The 18,419-nt window shown below is 36.2% G+C and overlaps 1 protein-coding gene across 4 annotated transcripts in view; it reads left to right on the forward strand.

Annotated features, from left to right (window-relative positions):
- SEC6 overlaps positions 1-14,243 on the forward strand; it is a 31,842-nt gene extending 17,599 nt beyond the window's left edge. For all 4 annotated transcript variants that reach the window (XM_090312708.1, XM_090312706.1, XM_039028686.2 and 1 more), the window contains 14 exons: positions 1,054-1,109; positions 1,359-1,467; positions 2,478-2,618; positions 2,712-2,891; positions 3,256-3,339; positions 3,434-3,520; positions 9,233-9,277; positions 11,458-11,536; positions 12,027-12,096; positions 12,584-12,671; positions 12,782-12,871; positions 13,017-13,133; positions 13,368-13,430; positions 13,903-14,243. In XM_090312708.1, coding sequence (XP_090168834.1) covers positions 1,054-1,109; positions 1,359-1,467; positions 2,478-2,618; positions 2,712-2,891; positions 3,256-3,339; positions 3,434-3,520; positions 9,233-9,277; positions 11,458-11,536; positions 12,027-12,096; positions 12,584-12,671; positions 12,782-12,871; positions 13,017-13,133; positions 13,368-13,430; positions 13,903-14,034 — 1,341 coding nt within the window. In that variant the 3' untranslated portion in view covers positions 14,035-14,243. The remainder of the gene's footprint in view (positions 1-1,053; positions 1,110-1,358; positions 1,468-2,477; positions 2,619-2,711; positions 2,892-3,255; positions 3,340-3,433; positions 3,521-9,232; positions 9,278-11,457; positions 11,537-12,026; positions 12,097-12,583; positions 12,672-12,781; positions 12,872-13,016; positions 13,134-13,367; positions 13,431-13,902) is intronic.
- The last annotated feature ends 4,176 nt before the right edge of the window (positions 14,244-18,419 follow it).

Consider the following 18,419-nt stretch of genomic DNA (forward strand, 5'->3'; position numbering starts at 1 on the left):
CCTTCTAGGGGATTTTTCCCTTTTCTAAAGAATTATTATTACTACTATTTATTTCTGGTTTGGAATGAGGATCAACAATGATCTTTTCTGTGTAAAATTAAAGCCATATATTGATATAAAAAATGATGAGTTAAACTTGGCGGTGTAACTTCATGAATGTTTTGTTGTGTACCTGTTGGCAGTGATTCAGAATGACAGAAAATGTCCAAGTAAACTTTAGACGGGAAAAGATTGAGAAAAACTAATGTTGCACCATTAAAACTGAGCAGTTGGCATCGCACCTGAAGTTGGCCTAATTACAAAGTTTCTACTTTGTATAAAGAGCGCTTGAGCTTGAGAACACCCAGAAAAGCATTTTAACTTTATTTTTAATGAACTTTTTGTGATATAGATTGATAATTAATAGAATCATTGTAAAGACGAGAGAATTTAATAAGTGGATATGAGGACATTAAGGTCATAGTTTTTGCCTCTATTAATTGGAAAGGTTACAAAATTCTCTAGAAGTTATCAATGTGTAGGCTGAATTTATTTGACCCTAAATATTGAAATCTTTTTTCAGTTCCATCCCGAATCTGTTAAAGGTTTCATCCCTTATGTAAAATGTTTAAAATTCTTTTAAACAAGTCTTTATTGTCTCAAAATGTTAAAATTAACTAACAAAATCTAGATGTTGGGTCAAAATTTCACCAATTTAGTAGAAAAATACCATGTTTTAATTAGATGAAATAGACATAGCACTCACCTATAAAATAATACACTTACTCACTTTGTACGACTTAGCATGCAGTAACTTGCTTGCCGAAAAATATTTTTTGTTGCAAAAAAAGGGAAAAAAAGATCCATTAAAAATTGGTTTACTAACAATTGACGGCCTTAGAAGAGTTACCAATTTTAAATTCATATATTCTCATTCTGTTGACATTTAGTGGTTGCAAGGACTTAATTGAAAAATTTATTGTTGTAGTGCAATAAGTAAGCTCTTCTAGTATCATATACTATTAAACCCTTCTCTTAATCTTCCCCCCGTCACTACAATTTTTCATGTTTTAGATCGGAGAAGAGCTTGGTGATGTCTATGACTACGTGGCTCCTTGTTTCCCTCCAAGGTTTGCTGATCTGGTTCCTCTCCTGAAGATTTATATTATTTTTCATATGAAACCAGAATTTCATTAAGCCCAACAAAAGATCCCCATTACTTGTATTTGTGCCTCATTTTAGTTTGTATAGAATATATGATTTGAAGATTATCTTTGAAGTTTCTTAGAAGTTCATAAGATACCTTGTTTCTATGTATAAAAGTATAATTTTCTTTTATCTAAATTAACCTCCCAACTTTTGATCTTATGCTTTTGTAGATATGAGATATTCCAACTCATGGTCAATTTGTACACTGAAAGGTTCATTCAGATGCTCAGATTACTCAGTGACAGAGCAAATGAATTAACCAATATAGAAATTTTAAAGGTACTTGTTTTTTCTGAGCAGTTAGTCATTTCATTTTATATCTTTGGTCCTTTTTTGGGGCGATGAATGTTGCCTTTGACTTCGAGATTCTATGCAAAGTGGCCCTAGGTGTGGTGAATGGCAGAGAAGAAGGTTTTGGTTTTGATTGGATACATCACAATAACATAGAATCTTACTTCGTTTATATGAATTGGTAGGGGTTTAAGAGAAGGGATCTCACTATAGTTTGCTTCTTAAGTTGATAATTCCCACTGATATTTCATTTTGAGTGGAACAAAAACTTGTGCCAAGGATTCTATGAAATGCACAGCTTGATTAATTCATAGAATTTTTGATGATGTGTATCCTTGGCTGTTGTTTTAAAAGGCACCTTGTGGTGCGCGCCTTGGCACTAAGCTCAAATTTAGCATGGAAGAAGGTGCACAATTAGCGCGTGCCTTCCTGTGAAGCCCTAAGGCCCAAAGCCCTAGGCCTTAGGGTTTCTTGCATTTAGGTTTTTTTGTGCTTGCATTTAGAGTTTTTGTGTTCTATGGTTTTTCTTCCACGTTCCCAGTTAAACCATGCATTTATCTTCTTTATGTATTCTTTATATATAGTGCAAAATAAAAAGAAAAGCATTTTATGCTTAAGCCCAAGAGGCTATTTTGCTAGTGCGCGTTCAGCTTTAGAAACACTGTCCCTATAGAAGAAGTGAGGATTTGTCCCTAGCTTTGGTCGTAATATTTTAAAACATATTGGCACCAGATGGGTTGACCCTGGAATTGTGAATAAATTGTTTCAGGATATTTATTATTGAGCACTCTAGGTAGTATTTGCGTGCATGGTACATATTTTTCATTAATAGGTTCCTTGCAAAGAAGACAAAGCGTGTAGTAATTTGCTAAATTCTCCAGTTCCTTGTTTAGCTTCCTCACATAATTTTATATGATGTTCTGTTATTTGAGTTTTTAACATCACATGAAGATCTTAGTTTCTAGATTTTACTCGTCTTCCTTCACTATTGGAGTTAGGTGACCGGTTGGGTTGTAGAGTATCAAGATAATCTGATTGGACTAGGTGTTGATGAGTCCCTGGCTCAAGTATGTTCTGAGAGCGGTGCTATGGATCCTCTGATGAATTCTTATGTTGAAAGAATGCAAGCTACTACAAGGGTAATGATTCGTCTATAATAATTTAACGGACAATGATGTTGGAGTCGCTGATCATTTTAAGCTGTGATCATTGTTGCTTCTTATGGTTCCTAGAAATGGTACTTGAATATCTTGGAGGCTGATAAGGTTCAACCACCGAAGAAAACGGAAGATGGCAAGCTGTATACACCTGCCGCTGTTGATTTGTTTAGGATCCTAGGTGAGCAAGTGCAAATTGTTCGTGATAATAGCACGAATGTCATGCTTTACAGAATTTCATTGGCAATTATTCAGGTGAGTTTAGAAAAAAATTGCACTCCTGATTGAACTATAGCTGGTACTTTTATTTCAGCGACACTTCAGAATTAGACAGTGCTCTTCTATTGTTGCCTCGATAACATGAGGTTTTTCTCACCCTTGGAGACAATTTTTTAGTAAATGAATGAAGCATTTTTTTTTTTTTTTTTTTTAACTTTTTTGTATAATGCTTATCTAATTGTTGCAGTTTAAATTTTAGCTTATTAAGCATAACATACACTTTTTTTCCCTGTTGTTACTATTATACACTCTTTTATTTTTTATTTTTTTAAGAAAGTTATAATGGTTATTCAGGCAGTCATTTAATATATATATGTATAATTTTCCTTTTGGTCCCAAGGTTATGATTGATTTTCAAGCAGCTGAGAGGAAGAGACTTGAAGAACCTGCTTCTGAAATTGGTCTAGAACCTCTGTGTGCAATGGTTTGTTTTTTTTTCCTTATGTAGGATTTAATATATCTTCAATATTTAAACTGAACCTCATGCTCTTACTACTTGATATTGAAAATGCCGACAGATTAACAACAACTTGCGTTGCTATGATCTTGCCATGGAGCTAAGTAATAGCACAATAGAAACCCTCCCCCAGAATTATGCTGAACAGGTGATGTGGTGGTGATCTCTTTCTGCATTTTACTTTTCAATATTATTTTGTATCTCGATGGTTCTTTTAGATGTTTTCTGCCTTAAATAAACTTTGTTATTTATCTTGAAAAGTTAGGGAAGAAAAGAAAACACCAGAGTTACGTGGAAAACCCTAGACCAGGGAGAAAAAAACACGATAAGAGTTTTTATTTTTAATTCAGATACACAGTACACAATACAAGAACATGTATAAATAACTAAACAATGAGAAACCCTAGACTGATAAAAGACAAAAACGCCCTTAGGACTAAAATAATTTCAACACTCCCGCTCAAGTTGGGGTGTAGATGTCAATGAGACCCAACTTGCTAACACAGGTGTCAAAAGTTTGTCTGGGTAACCCTTTGGTGAGAACATCCACAACTTGTTGGCTGGACGGAACATAAGGAATGCAAATGCTACCGTTATCCAGTTTTTCTTTGATGAAGTGTTGGTCAATCTCAATGTGTTTGGTTTTGTCATGTTGAACCGGATTGTGTGCAATATTAATGGCAGCCTTGTTATCGCAGTAAAGTCTCATTGGGTCATGACTTTCTTGATGTAGATCTACCAGAACCTTCTTCAACCAAATCTCCACATATACCCAAGCTCATAGCCCTGTATTCGGCTTCGGCATTGCTTCTAGCCACGACGCCTTGCTTCTTACTTCTCCAGGTAACTAAGTTTCCCCACACAAAGGTACAGTATCCTGAGGTAGATTTCCTATCTGTAACAGAACTGGCCCAGTCAGAATCTGTGTAGGCCTCGATACACCTTTCATCATGCTTTCTGAAAACCAAGTCCTTTCCAGGAGAAGACTTTAGATACCTCAGGATCCGTGTGTCTGCCTCCATGTGTCTTTCATACGGAGCCTGCATGAACTGACTGACCAAGCTAACTGCATATGATATATCAGGTCTGGTATGTGACAGATATATCAGTTTCCCCACAAGCCGTGATATCTCTCTTTGTTTACAGGAACATCATCTGCTGACTCTATCAGATTAAGGTTGGCTTCTACAGGTGTATCTACAGGTTTACATCCTGTCATTCCAGTCTCTTTCAACAAATCAAGTGTGTATTTCCTCTGAGACACTGAGATCCCTTTTACTGATCTTGCCACCTCCATTCATAGGAAATATCTCAAGGTATCGAGATCTTTTATCTCAAACTCATTTGCCATTTGTCATTTCAACCTGTCAATCTCTGTTGAATCATCTCCTGATAGTATAATATCATCAACATAGACAATCAGTATCGCTATTTTTCCTGGTGCTGACTTCTTAGTGAACAAGATGTGATCTGAATGCCCTTGAACAAACCCCTGAGATTTAACAAAGGTGGTGAATCGTTCGAACCAAGCTCTAAGGGACTGCTTCAGTCCATACAAGGATTTTTTTAATTTGCACACCTGATTGCCAAACTGTGCTTCAAAACCTGGAGGTGGGTTCATATAAACCTCTTCTTCCAGTTCACCATTCAGGAACGCATTTTTCGCATCCAACTAATGGAGAGGCCAGTCTTGATTAACAGCCACAAAAAGGAGGCCACAAATAGTGTTAAGTTTTGCCACAGGTGAGAAGGTTTTTGAGTAATCCACTCCATACATCTGAGTGAATCATTTTGCAACCAATCTGGCCTTTTATCTGTCGAGAGTTCCATCTGACTTGTATTTGACAATAAAAACCCACTTGCACCCTACGGTTTTGCGACCTCTCGGAAGACTAACCAGATTCCACGTTTTGTTAGTCTCAAGGGCCTGCATTTTCTCCATAATTGCACCTCGCCATTCAGGAATTTCCAAAGCCTTGTGCACATTGCCTGGAATTATCACATTATCCAGGCTGGTGGTGAAAGCTCTAAATCTCGTAGACAGGTTAAGACTAGAAGCTTGTCATAGAGTGTTTGGTGCACGACCTAGTACCTTTTCGCAGAGCTATCGGCAAATCCAAGGTAGCATCAACCCCGATCTCATTGGTCTTGTCAACCTGTTGATCTATACCCAACTGTTGTTCATTTTCAGTCCCCTGAGCACCACTGGGCGCTTCATTACTGCCATCATCCCTGACTTCACTCGAGTCCCCTATATCACCTTCAACATACTCATTGTCATTATGACTAGGGGTACCTTGAACCTGAGCCGGTTCCGGTTCTGGCTCTTGAACACCTTCCGACGGAGCAACAGGAGAAACAATTTCGGGAACTATTTCTTTTCGGAGATGCTTCCTATAGTGGGTTATCCAAGGCACTTGTTTTGTAGGGAGGATAGGTTCATCTGTTTCTGTTTCAGGGGTAGGTTCGGGAAACAAGTCTAAGGGAACAGAGTAGGTGGAAGTGTTAGCCTCTTCACTCGAAGTCTCCCCCTGAAGAGGACTAACGGGAAAGAAGGGCTTGTCCTCCAGAAATGTGACATCCATGGTGACGAAATACTTTCGAGAGGAAGGCTGAAAGCACTTGTAGTCCCGTTGATGGAGCGGATACCCAACAAAGATACATTTTTAGGCCCTAGGAGCAAATTTACTTTGGTGAGGACCATGATTATGGACAAACACGGTGCACCCAAAAACTCTAAGAGGAACATCAGGGAAAAGGCGAGTGGACGAGATGGATTCTTTAAAATGTTCTAAGGGGGTTTGGAATTTGAGCACACGGGAGGGCATCCGATTTATGAGATGAGCTACAGTAAGAATAACATCCCCCCATAGATACGAGGGTAAGGATGCATGTATCATGAGGGATCGGGCTACTTCAATGAGGTGGTGATTTTTCCGTTCGGCCACCCCATTTTGCTGAGGTGTATAGGCACAGGAATTTTGGTGGAAAATTCCTTTAGAGTTTAAGAACTCACGAAGGGTCTGATTAACAAATTCACGCCCATTGTCACTTCGAAGAATGGCGATTTTGGTATTGAACTGGGTTTCGACGGTGGTGTAAAACTGTTGAAAGATCGTCGTCACTTCAGACTTGTCTGTAAGAAGAAACACCCATGTAAGACGAGTGTGATCATCGATGAAGGTAACGAACCACCGTTTACCTGATACCGTTGTAACATTCGAAGGGCCCCAAACGTCACTATGTATCAGGTGGAAGGGCCGGGAAGGTTTGTAGGGTTGTGAGGTAAACGACGCCCTAGGTTGCTTAGCACGGATACAAACATCACACGACAAAGATGACATATTCACATTACGAAATAAATGGGGAAATAAATATTTCATATAATGAAAGTTTGGATGTCCAAGACGAAAATGCCATAATAAGAAATCAGTTTCAGAAATAGTAAGAGAAGATAGTAAACAAGTGCTAGATAAACTCCTAAAAGAAGCATCTTTGGAAAGAAAATAGAGCCCCCTATTGTGCCGGGCAGTGCCAATCATCTTCCTTGAGCTCAGGTCCTGAAACGAAACATTATCTGGTGAGAACAAAACTTTGCAATTCAAATCTCTGGTTAACTTACTGATTGATAGCAAATTATACGATATTTTTGGCATATGTAAGACATTATGCAAAATCAGTCCTTGAATTGGGGATAAGTGGCCCTTTCCTGCAACGGGGGCAAATGACCCATCTGCAATTCTTATTTTCTCATTTCCAACACTTGGATAATAGGAGAGGAATTGGTCAAATGATCCAGTTAGATGGTCCGTTGCTCCGGAATCAAGGATCCAAGATTCATCTCCCTCAGCAAAGAAACTAAAGGAATGGGGGAGTACCTGACTGTGCAATATTGCCGATTCCGACCGTACTGGATCCACCTGGCTCGTCCCTAAAGGGGCACCATCAACTGCTTCACTAACGAAGGCTTAACGGGACTTAGATTTGTCGTTGGGAGGACGCCGCTTGCCATTTGGAGGTCGGCCATGTAATTTCCAGCATTGATCTTTCGTATGCCATGGTTTCTTGCAATGCTCACAAATTGGAGGTCGGCCAGGGTATTAGGCGTTGTACCATTCATAACGCTGGTTCGATCTTCTTCCAATCTTACCTCTGAGCAAACTTCCATCAGGGACGACATTGGTCTTTGTCCCCAAATTCGGCTCCGAACACCATCAAACTTCGAGTTTAAGCCAGCCAGAAAATCATAAACACGGTCCGCTTCCTCAATCTTCAAATACTGAACCCCGTCAACTGGACAATTCCAAACTATTTCTCAACATAGATCCATCTCTTGCCACAATAATGATAATTTATTGAAATAGGATGTTACGTCGAGTGTCCCCTACTTGCACTCATGCACCTGTTTTCTCAAGGTATAAAGACGTGAAGCATTCTGCCTCTTAGAATAAAGTTTCTGGACAGCTTCCCAGATATCCCGAGTAGAAGTTGAGTAAAGAAGAGGCTTCCCGATCTGAGGCTCCATACTATTTATTAAAATTGAGCGAAGGAGAGAATCCTCCCCCTTCCATATCCGTTCCTGAGGATTCCCAGGGTTTGGTCTGGGTATTTCCCCTGTTAGGTACCCGAACTTGTGCCGCCTCTCGAGAACCATCCTCACAGATTGTGACCAAGAAAAGTAATTCTGTCCATTAAGTTTTTCGCTAATAGAAATTCCTGCAGAATTGCCTACAGACCCAAACATAATGTTTGTGAAAGGTAGAGTAGGGTAAATAGTTACCGGAGTTTCTGAACATAACGGAACCCCCGGGTATGTATCTGGTACAAAATCTGTTGATAGATTGGCTGAAGATCTAAGGGCTTCCCCAAGTGCAGAAATTTGCTGCTGAAGGTTGGCCAGTTGCTGTTAAACACTAACAGTCCCACCATGAATCGTTGTAGGTTGTTTCTGCCCATAAACCCCTGAAGATATCGTTTCTGTCGGTGTGGGAAAACCAATGGGAGTAGCCGGTTGACCAGAGGGCAAATAGTGGAAGACAAGAATTTGTTGTAAGGGGTTCAGTTGGACCGGGTTCGACTGGACCGGCTGGTTCAAGTGGTGTTGTGGGTTCTAGTAGCCCGACATATCGGGCGTATTCAGAAGGTTTGGAAGACACGATGGGTTCTGGACCGAGTGGAGACCAATGAGATCGGGTGTGTTCGGAGGGTAGGAAGAGCTGGGTAACGCCGGAAGGGAAAAAATCGGAGGAAGGGAAGACGACTGACCTGGAAAGTTTCCGCCGGCGGGATCTGGAGCGGAATCGGGGCAGCGATCTAAAAAAATCGGCGGCTGGAACACAGAGGACGTCGAAGGCAGACGCTCGGCGGATCTGGGCTGAACTAGCGGCGGATGGTCGAGTCTCGACGGCAGCGGCGGCAGTGTGGTTGAAGTCGTCGACGGCAGCGGCAGGGGTCCTCCGACGGCAATGACGGCTGGATCGATTAGGGCTGGTTGGATTTGAATCGGTCCAAGTAATGACCGTAGATATTGGTCGACGGTAGCCTAATTTCAGCACGGGTAGAATTTTCTTCTGGAGTTCCATCCTCTACTAGAGTCGATGATTGAATCTCTTCTATTCCAACGACGTTCTCATCACCATGCTCTGATACCATCTTGAAAAGTTAGGGAGGCGAATTTGTGACTGTGGTTTGATGCAAACTTGTGGGAGGCGAATTTGTAATCCCTTTGCACTTGGGGATATCTCATTTCCTTTCTCTTTCTTTTTTCTGTGCATCTACGATTTTTGATTATTAAATCTTTTGTTTATTAATAATCCTCAGCATTTCATTTGAGTTAGGCTTGTTTTCACATATTTTACAGATAAATTTTGAAGACACTTGCAAAGGCTTCCTAGAAGTTGCCAAGGTACCAGACTTTTTTAGAATTACTTTTCCTGCAGTTCTTTGGTGGTCTCTTTATTTTGATCCTCGTGCACAACCGTATTGTACTTATGCTCACTTATGTACAAGTATATTATATTTCTGAGGTAGGTTTGATTCAGTTCTCCAATGAAATGCCATATAATCTGCACATTAGACTTTCAACTCCTGCAGATTTTGAAACCAAATTAATGTACAAGCCTTTGCAATGTCAGCCATGAAAGCGTGTAATTATTTGACACGTCAACATATTTAATATCATACAAGGTATTAAAATTTTTATAATGTGCCACATAGCCATATGAAATTGTCTAGCACATTTTTGTTGAAAGAATCAACGGCAATTAACTTCAAAGTCCATTAAGAACCAGTTTCAAATCCCAAGGACAATTGTAAAACTTTGAAAATTTGGGGCCGAATAGAATGTTTACTTAAATTTAAGACTAAGGGCTAGTTTGATTACAATTTTGTTTTAGTTTTCTGTCTGTGAAATTTATGTTTTTTCCTCACAATTTTCTCACCATGATTTTTACCGTAGAAACATTTGAATTCTTAGTTAAATTCCAAAAACCAAACAAATATTTAAAAACTACTATTTTTTTAGTCTTCAAAGCTTGATTTAAATTCAAAAAACAAAACAAGTTTTTAAAAAGTACCATCTTTAGTTTTAAAACCTGGTTTGGATTTTTAGAACTTGTTTACAAAGTAGACGACCAAAAAAAAAAAAAAATCAATCATGGGTGGAAACAGTATCTATGAGCATAATTTCTTTTGCGTCATGTAATGTGCACATTCGCTCAGGAGCCATTTTGCAAAATCTGTCTATTTTTGGGACCGTGACAAGAAAATCTGTGAAAATAACTGATGTCTCAGCCTTCTAAGTATTATCATTGCTTGTTAAGTTGATTTATTAAAAAAATAAAAAATAAAAATTAGTCCTTGAGGCTTTCCTTACCAATGCCACTCTTGCAAAGACAGCATTGATTAGGGTTGAGATGAGGGTTTATTTCAATTGAGTTTTAATGTTGGTGGTATCTTCCTTGTCAAGACTCAAGAGCCCAAATAAAACTTAGGAACAATTGTTATCAGAGTGCCTTCGTGAAAAGGCCTGATGGTAACTAAGAATACTTCCAAGAATCCCGACCCTCCTTTAGATGCGGAAGCGTCATCCTCTTCTCCTCAATCTCTCAACCAGCGGTTGACTCATGTGGAAGCATCACTCGAAGAAAATAACATTCGGCTACTGGATGTACAGTCGAAAATGGTTGGCCTTATGGCTTCTATGGCTGGAATTCAACAAGTAGTAGAATTCCTTACTCAAGAAAAGGGTAAGTCCACTGTTGCCTCTGTCCAAGCTCCAAATCCCAATCCCCTGCGCATCCAAGAACAGAACCACAACTCTGCCAACATTCAAGAACAAGATTCAAACCTCAATTGCATCCAAGAACACATGGCGAACCCACTCTAAGATCACCAAGAACGGGCTATTTTACCTCAGTTGCCACATGAAAGAGGTAATCCTAGAGCTGCAAGATTTCAAGAAGCACAACCTCAAGCTGATCAAAGAATCCAAGGCTGGGGTAGAGCACCTTATAGACCTCAATTTGGTATTGGTAAGAGGGGGCAATTGGGTAGGAATGTGCAAAATCCTGTACAAAACCATCACTTTTTTCAGCAAAGACATCTTCCGCACAATGTGGTAGGATTGGATTCCGACTCTTCTGACAAGGAAAATCTTGGAAATCCAATGCAAGATTATTACCATAGATACTCTCCATTCCAAGACCACCTTCCATTTCAAGAAAATTTCTAAGATCAGCCATAGACAACCTTGGAGGCAAAATTCCGAATACAAGATGAAAATTGACCTTCCATGTTACAACGGGCATAAACATTGAAGTATTTCTCAATTGTTTTCCCTAATGTTTTCCTACTTATGTTCTTAACAATTGTTTTGTTGTCCGTACCTTTTATGTAATTCTAATTTTTCATCAATTTAAATGTTTCTTAAAATAAACAGCACCAGCAGCAGCAAAAAGAACCCCAATTATTATGTGTTATTCCAGAGACTGTTGACATAAATGTTGTCTTTCAACATCCCATGTTAAATTGCTTATTAACTTGTCTATGAAAGAGTGAACATGAAGAATTATATCATGATGCTAGGAAGCTGTGCATCTTACGGTCAGTGTCATTTTTGAGGATCCTGGAGTGCAGGAGTTACTTGTCAAGCTTTATCAGAAGGGTAATATTCCTTCTCTCTTTTTCGTAATCCTCTGTAAGTTATGCAGTATTTTCATTGGTTTAAGAACATATCATGCCAAGAATGCATAAGCGGTTAGGAAATTTGTGCCTTCCACATACTGGGAATGGTAGAATTTTTATTGTCTTATATGTGGTGCATTGACATATAATTCTTTTTAAAAAATATATATTCCCCAGAAATATTGACGAATATATTTTGGATAGTATTAATTGGTTGGATAATGTTGATTGCTTATGGGTTATCTCTTTCTTCACCATATATTGTTTTTTGTCAAAAATGGTTCTCATCTATTTGTTTCATTAATATATGTTTCTTTTTGTACTCCTTTGTCTAATGTTCTTTTTCCCTATATTGTTTCCCATCTTATTTCGTAGTCCATTAAATGCTTGAAACCAATTTAAATGGACAGTTGCAATTTTCTAAACTGCACTTAGACTTTCCTTACACAAGTTACCCTATTCCTGTGTAGAATGGTGCGAAGGGCTTGTTACCGAATACCTAGTCGCAACATTTGGAGACTATTTTACAGATGTCAAGATGTAAGTTCTCATATTTTTTCCACTTTAGTCTTCTTGTACAAAGCATTCTGGGGAGAAAAAAAAAACCCCATGTAGTGTCATTGATGGCCACAAACTCACAAGTTTTTAGAACTAAAAGAGACTTCTTGTAGAAAATAATCTACCATGCATTATAGACTAATCTTAGATTGAGTTAAATCTAACTCCTTTTCTTTCTTGAAGAATTTTTTCCATCATGCTACCCGATATATAAAAACCCAAAATGTTCATTATGTTTACACAGGAAATCCATCATATATACATGAAATCACCATTATATTCTGCTGGTTTGTTTCCTGAAGATGTGCAAAATGTTCAATAATACTATGAAATTGTAAAGCATAAGAATTAGGAATAAGTTGGCTTTCAATGTCCGCCTTCTACCATATAAATTGTGATTACGATACACAATACACTGCTTATAGGAATTAAGCCTGACAACCTTCGTATATCAATTTTAATTTTGAAGGTATATTGAAGAAAGATCGTTCAGAAGATTCGTTGAGGCTTGCCTAGAGGAAACTGCTGTCGTCTATGTAGACCATTTGCTGACACAGGTTTTATTTTGGCTTGATAAATCACTCTTTTAGGTTCTCGATGCTTAATCTCGACTTCTTATACCCCGCAATTTGATTGTCTAATACCATCTTATGAATTTTTATTATAGAAAAACTACATAAAGGAAGAAACTATTGAGCGGATGAGGCTGGACGAAGAGGTCCTCATGGACTTTTTCAGGGAGTATATAAGCATCTCTGTAAGTAATCCCTGCAAATTTTATTTAAATATTCCACTGCATGTGTATTTTATTATCACATAGATAAAAGATAAATGCTTTTTCTTTTTTCCTTTTTTTTTTTGTCTTCTTAAGTTTCTTTTCCTTAATTCTTCCTTTGTAATAGAAAGTTGAAAGCAGAGTAAGGATACTGAGTGATCTAAGGGAACTTGCTTCTGCCGAGAGTCTGGATACTTTCACGCTCATTTACACAAATATCCTTGAGCACCAACCAGATTGCCCGGTAAAAGTTTTTCTGCTTTAATATATATATATATATCAACTATTATTACTTTTTTTTTTTGTGGTAAAACTTTTTTCATGAATATGGGTTACATATTAATTTGCAAAAATGAGAACGGTATTTTATTGTCTGCAAATTAACTGTAAAATATAATGAACGCAAGTCAATAATATTGTCTTAAGTATCCTGGGTTTGAATTTTTTATAATTGAGTTGCTCATATATCAACTTACAGCCTGAGGTGGTCGAGAAGCTTGTGGGACTTCGGGAAGGCATACCTAGAAAAGATGCTAAAGAGGTATTTTTCTCTATTTTTTATAATCATATTTTATATTTTATGAAGCTTCTCTCTTCTTTTTTCTTTTTTTTTTTTACAAAAAAAAAAAAGACGACTATTCTCTGACCATCGTCAAATATTTGGTCATGAATATCCCAATTACTTGAAACAAGTAGGTGGGGGTTGGATGAATGGATTTAAGCCATTTGTGGCCGTCCATTTAAGATTTTGTATCCTACAAACTTTTATGCCAATCTAATCATAGTTCAAGTAGTTACTACTTGTGTCCTCAATCAAGAAGTTAGAGGTTAAATTTTCTCTACTCTCACTTGTTGAACTAAAAAACTTCCATAGTAACCAAATGTAGTAAGATCGTGCCAATTTTTCATGAAATTAGTTAAAGTCGAGATTTAAAATGTTGATCTTTTTGCTTTTAGTGGGGAAAAAAGATTATATTGAAAAATGTGCTACACTTTTGTGATATTTTAAACAGGTTGTACAAGAATGCAAAGAAATATACGAGAATTCCCTAGTTGGAGGAAATCCCCCAAAAGCTGGCTTTGTATTCCCAAGGGTCAAATCCTTAGCACAGTCCAAAGGATACCTCTGGAGGAAGCTCACTTAGTATCTCTCTCTCACTCCCTCATTTCCTTTCTCATTCATTTTAAGGTCCCTCCTTTGTGTTCATAGTTCATATTTTTTTGTTCATTTTTAAGATTTTTGATCTTATTCTCTCGCTCACTTTCTCTCTAGCTTGTACTTATTTTTTTCTTCTTTTTCTGTTTCAACTTTCTAAGACAGTAGAATAAGAAATGCTTAAATGAATTTTCAAAATGTCCTTAGATGTCTTATGGTTTAATCGCAAATTTGATCCCTATTATTGAAAAAAGTTTGAATTTAGTCCATATTGTCTTAAAGGCTAGAATTTAATCTTATATGATTTGAGACTGTTTAAGACTGTTTATGAGGTTTTATCGTACCAAAGACTAAATTCTAGCTTTTAAAATCGTAGGGATTAAGTTCTAACTTTCTCCCAACTATAATGATCAAATTTGTAATTTAACCAAGGCTCATTTCAGGCTCTCATATATTTTCATTAATTGTTTACACCTAACCTTATTAGGTTTGGAAACTTGTAGTCTGTTGTGTGACTTAAATGCTTGCATACCTTTCTTTTTTCTTTTATTAGGATAATAAAGAGGGGAATTTGAATTAGTCGCTATTACATACTGTTAGACTTGAACGTAACTAATAGATACTATTAATCTCATTCTTTTTTATTTTTATGTTTTTCTTTTCTCTATTATACACCTGCTTTTTAATTACTTCAAGTTCCCGTCTATTAGACTTGAACACGATGGAAACTAATGAAAACAAACCTGTGGAAATAAATGGTTGCATAACAAGATCCCAATACTTTTGGTACAAGGTAAGGTAAATATATACGTAGTGTATGCCATTTTGTGTATGACCGGTGAGTAAGACTCAAATTATCATTTTAAAAGTTGATCTGATCTTCATTTATATATAATGTATAAAGATTTTTTTTTTTTTTTTTGGAAAAAAAGTTTCTGTGGAGATAAGCAAGCACCTAGAATTTTCGTATTGAATAATTCGTAGCCACTGTTCTTTGCCACAAAATTTCCTTTAATCAGTGTCATTTTCAAATAAATTTGTGTTTATCTCAAGAAGAATTTTCACCAGACTAGAAAATATAGCCAAGTCCACAAGAAATGCCAAGAAATAACGAGAAGCAACAACTTTTCAACAAGAAAAAGACTTGAAACAACATGCTTGAAGACCTAGCCCCCACTACACCAATTTTAATGGCGGAATAAAAACTTTCACGGCAATTATTTTTCTTAGTAAGAAACTATGATTTATGGAGAGAAAATGAGTCTGGCCATAACTATTGAAAATGGCTTCAATTCAAAAAAATAGGGGACCATCTTATTCTAGACTCCAATTCTAACTACAGTGAACTAGCAAAAACCACTTAATTATGGTGGTAGTTACAAATATATCTAAAAAGCATATGGATAGGGATGCAAAATACGGTGATATGCCAATTTCTAAAAAAACTAAGATATGGATACATTTAAAAACTTGGTATCTAATGTCTAATTAATTTTTATAATGCTTATTTTAAGTTAAACCTGAGTAGATTTAAGAAGGGAGTGAAAACTGAAAAAGAAGAAAAAAAAAGTCTTACGTAGAGTGGTGGCGAAGCGACTAGAGTTGACGATAGGGAAGAAGTAAAAGATGAAAATTAAAGAATGAAGTTTGGGATAAAAGGGGGAGGAGATGTGAATCATAATTTTAGATAGTAGGAGAGAAGAGAATAATGAAGATTTATTTACTTTTTTTTTAATTAGTTTTTTATATTATTTTTAATCTATTTTGTCTTTTATTGCTAGATTTTAGTGGACTTTCAATAAAATAGGTCGTGGGTTGGGCTTTTTAACTAGTTGGGCTTAAATTTGAAAAAATAATGATTCAATGTATCCCTTCAGGTATCTGGAGGGGGATATATGTATCTGAAACTAATATATATATATATATATATATAATCAGATACTTCAAATCATGTGTTCACGTATCTGGACGTATTCGTATTTGAAACCAATTCTCTGTATAATTAGAAATATCTGTGCTTTCGAGAATTATACTTTCAAACTTTCTATTATATAAGTTAAGCACTCAAACATTTTCAAGTGTTAAAATTGGATCCTCCAACTTGCAATAGTTGTAGAAGTTCAAATTTATATAATTGTTAGAATCTCTGCAATTATGTAAGTTTGAGAGTCCAATTTTAATATTTGTAAAAGCTTAAGGACTCAATTTTTATAATTAGAAGTTTAAGGATATAATTGAACCTACTACCATATTTTAAAGGTGGTTGTTACCATTTGTACTTCAAAATAATGTGACATGTTAAAAAGAGCATAACTCAATTGGCATCAATTATGTAGTATCAACTTCGAGTTTAGAATTTGATCTCCTCATCCCACAAATGGTAAAAGAAAAATAAATAATAACGATAATAAAACGTGTTCATGTGTTGCATGTCCTTTGGAAAGCAACTATATATATATATATATGTTTAAATACTATTTGAATCCCTTTACTTTTTATATGGATTTATTTTGGTCTTCATACTTTCAAAAAGTTCATTTTGATTTCTATATTTTCCACTTTTGTTCATTTTGGTTCTTATACTTTTAAAATGTTGATTTTGGTTTTTATACTTTCAACTTAGTTCATTTTGGTCTTTGTACTTTTAAAAAATATTAATTCTAGTCCTTTCGTTTTCATTTTTCATTTTTAAGGAATTAAAATGATAATTTCTAAAAGTTCAATGACCAAAATGAACATTTTGAAAGTATAGGGATTAAAATGAATCAAAGTTGAAATTATAGAGGCTAAAATGAACATTTTGAATGTAAAGAGACAAAAATGAACAAAAACTAAAAGTATAGGAATTCGGGCACACACACAAACATGCACACGTAGAAATATATAGTTTTTTAATTCAAATGATTCAAAATTTTCAATTTTGAAGAATTTAGTAATGTCTTAACCATTTTGAGCTTATACTAAACTGGGCAGAATATAATACAATTTGATTGGAGATGGAAAATTCGAACCACAAATTTCTTGGTTATTAATCTATACACATACACATATTGTATACCAGTTGAGCTATTCATTCAACTAAAAGAAAAAAAAGTTAGATAATAATTTACCATCGAGTTCATTGAATTGTTGTTTCATCCGCTCATAAAAATCCATCAGTCAAGCTTGACCAACTTAAACAAAACATCACCCATGTCTAGCCACTCCAATTTGAGGGTTTGAATTAAAAAGGAATTTTGATTCGTTTTCTTCTCCCTTTTAGAAGGCGGCTTCACCAACTCTACACAATGTTTTTCTTGAAACCAACACCTTCAAGTCTTGTGATGCTTCAAATTTTCATATCTCCATTCATTTATATGAATTTAGAATGGAAACACTAGTTTTTAAATTGGAACATATGCTATCTAATTAGCACTAATCAAGTATTAATGGTACACATGGGAATACGATGAGGGTACCTGCATGGACAGGTGGAGGTACTTCAATGTCGCCATGCTCACACCCTAGGCACAATCTATCATCAAGAATTGAAATATTGATGTCGATAACGTTATCAATATCGAGATTTCAATTTTACTAATATATCGATGAGATAAAATCTCGATATCAACGGATATTTCTGTAAGTCACAAAAATTATAAATTTTATTTAAATTAATAATTATGGTGTTCTTATTCTCAAAATAAGTTATGAATATTGTTATTAGTATTGATATTCATATTGGACTGTACAAGCATTTATAAAAATATTTGAGATGTCCATGAATATTCAATATTGATATCGAACCTTTCGATTTATGGATATATCGACGTATCGACAGATATTTTCACCCTATTGCTTATGGGGATTAGGGCATGTGCTTAGGGTGTAAGCGGGGTGTCTGAGGCTCAAGAAGGGTGGGCGGCGCGGTCGTAAAACATCCACACTCCAACATTGGGGCATGAGAGAGAGTGAGATGTTGAGCTAAGCTAGAGAAGTGAGCTTACTTAGACAATGCTCACATGTGGCTAATTGGTTGTTTGTTTACAACGTGGTAAAGACGGCCTTGCTATGCTACTTGCAAAGACGCGGCGTGATACGCTTGACCTTCCGACATTGACTTCGCCCAACAAATTTTTGCTATGTTTTAGTCTCTCTCTCTCTTTCTTGTTTTGGTAGTTTCAATTAGTTTTTGTGTTTGATTTTCAATTTAGGTCTTTACATTTTAACAATTTTCAATTATTCTCTCATCATCCATGAGTGTTCAAGTTCATTCCTATTTTTCTTCTATTTAACAAAAATCTTAAACTAAAAAATAATATAAAGCAAACAAAATATAAATTTAAATTCAAAGCATAACATGATATGATATTTTAAATATATATATATATATAT

The sequence above is a fragment of the Benincasa hispida genome, chromosome 4, assembly GCF_027475165.1.
Source record: "Benincasa hispida cultivar pf3 chromosome 4, pf3_genome.v1.1, whole genome shotgun sequence".
Lineage (NCBI taxonomy): Eukaryota > Viridiplantae > Streptophyta > Magnoliopsida > Cucurbitales > Cucurbitaceae > Benincasa > Benincasa hispida.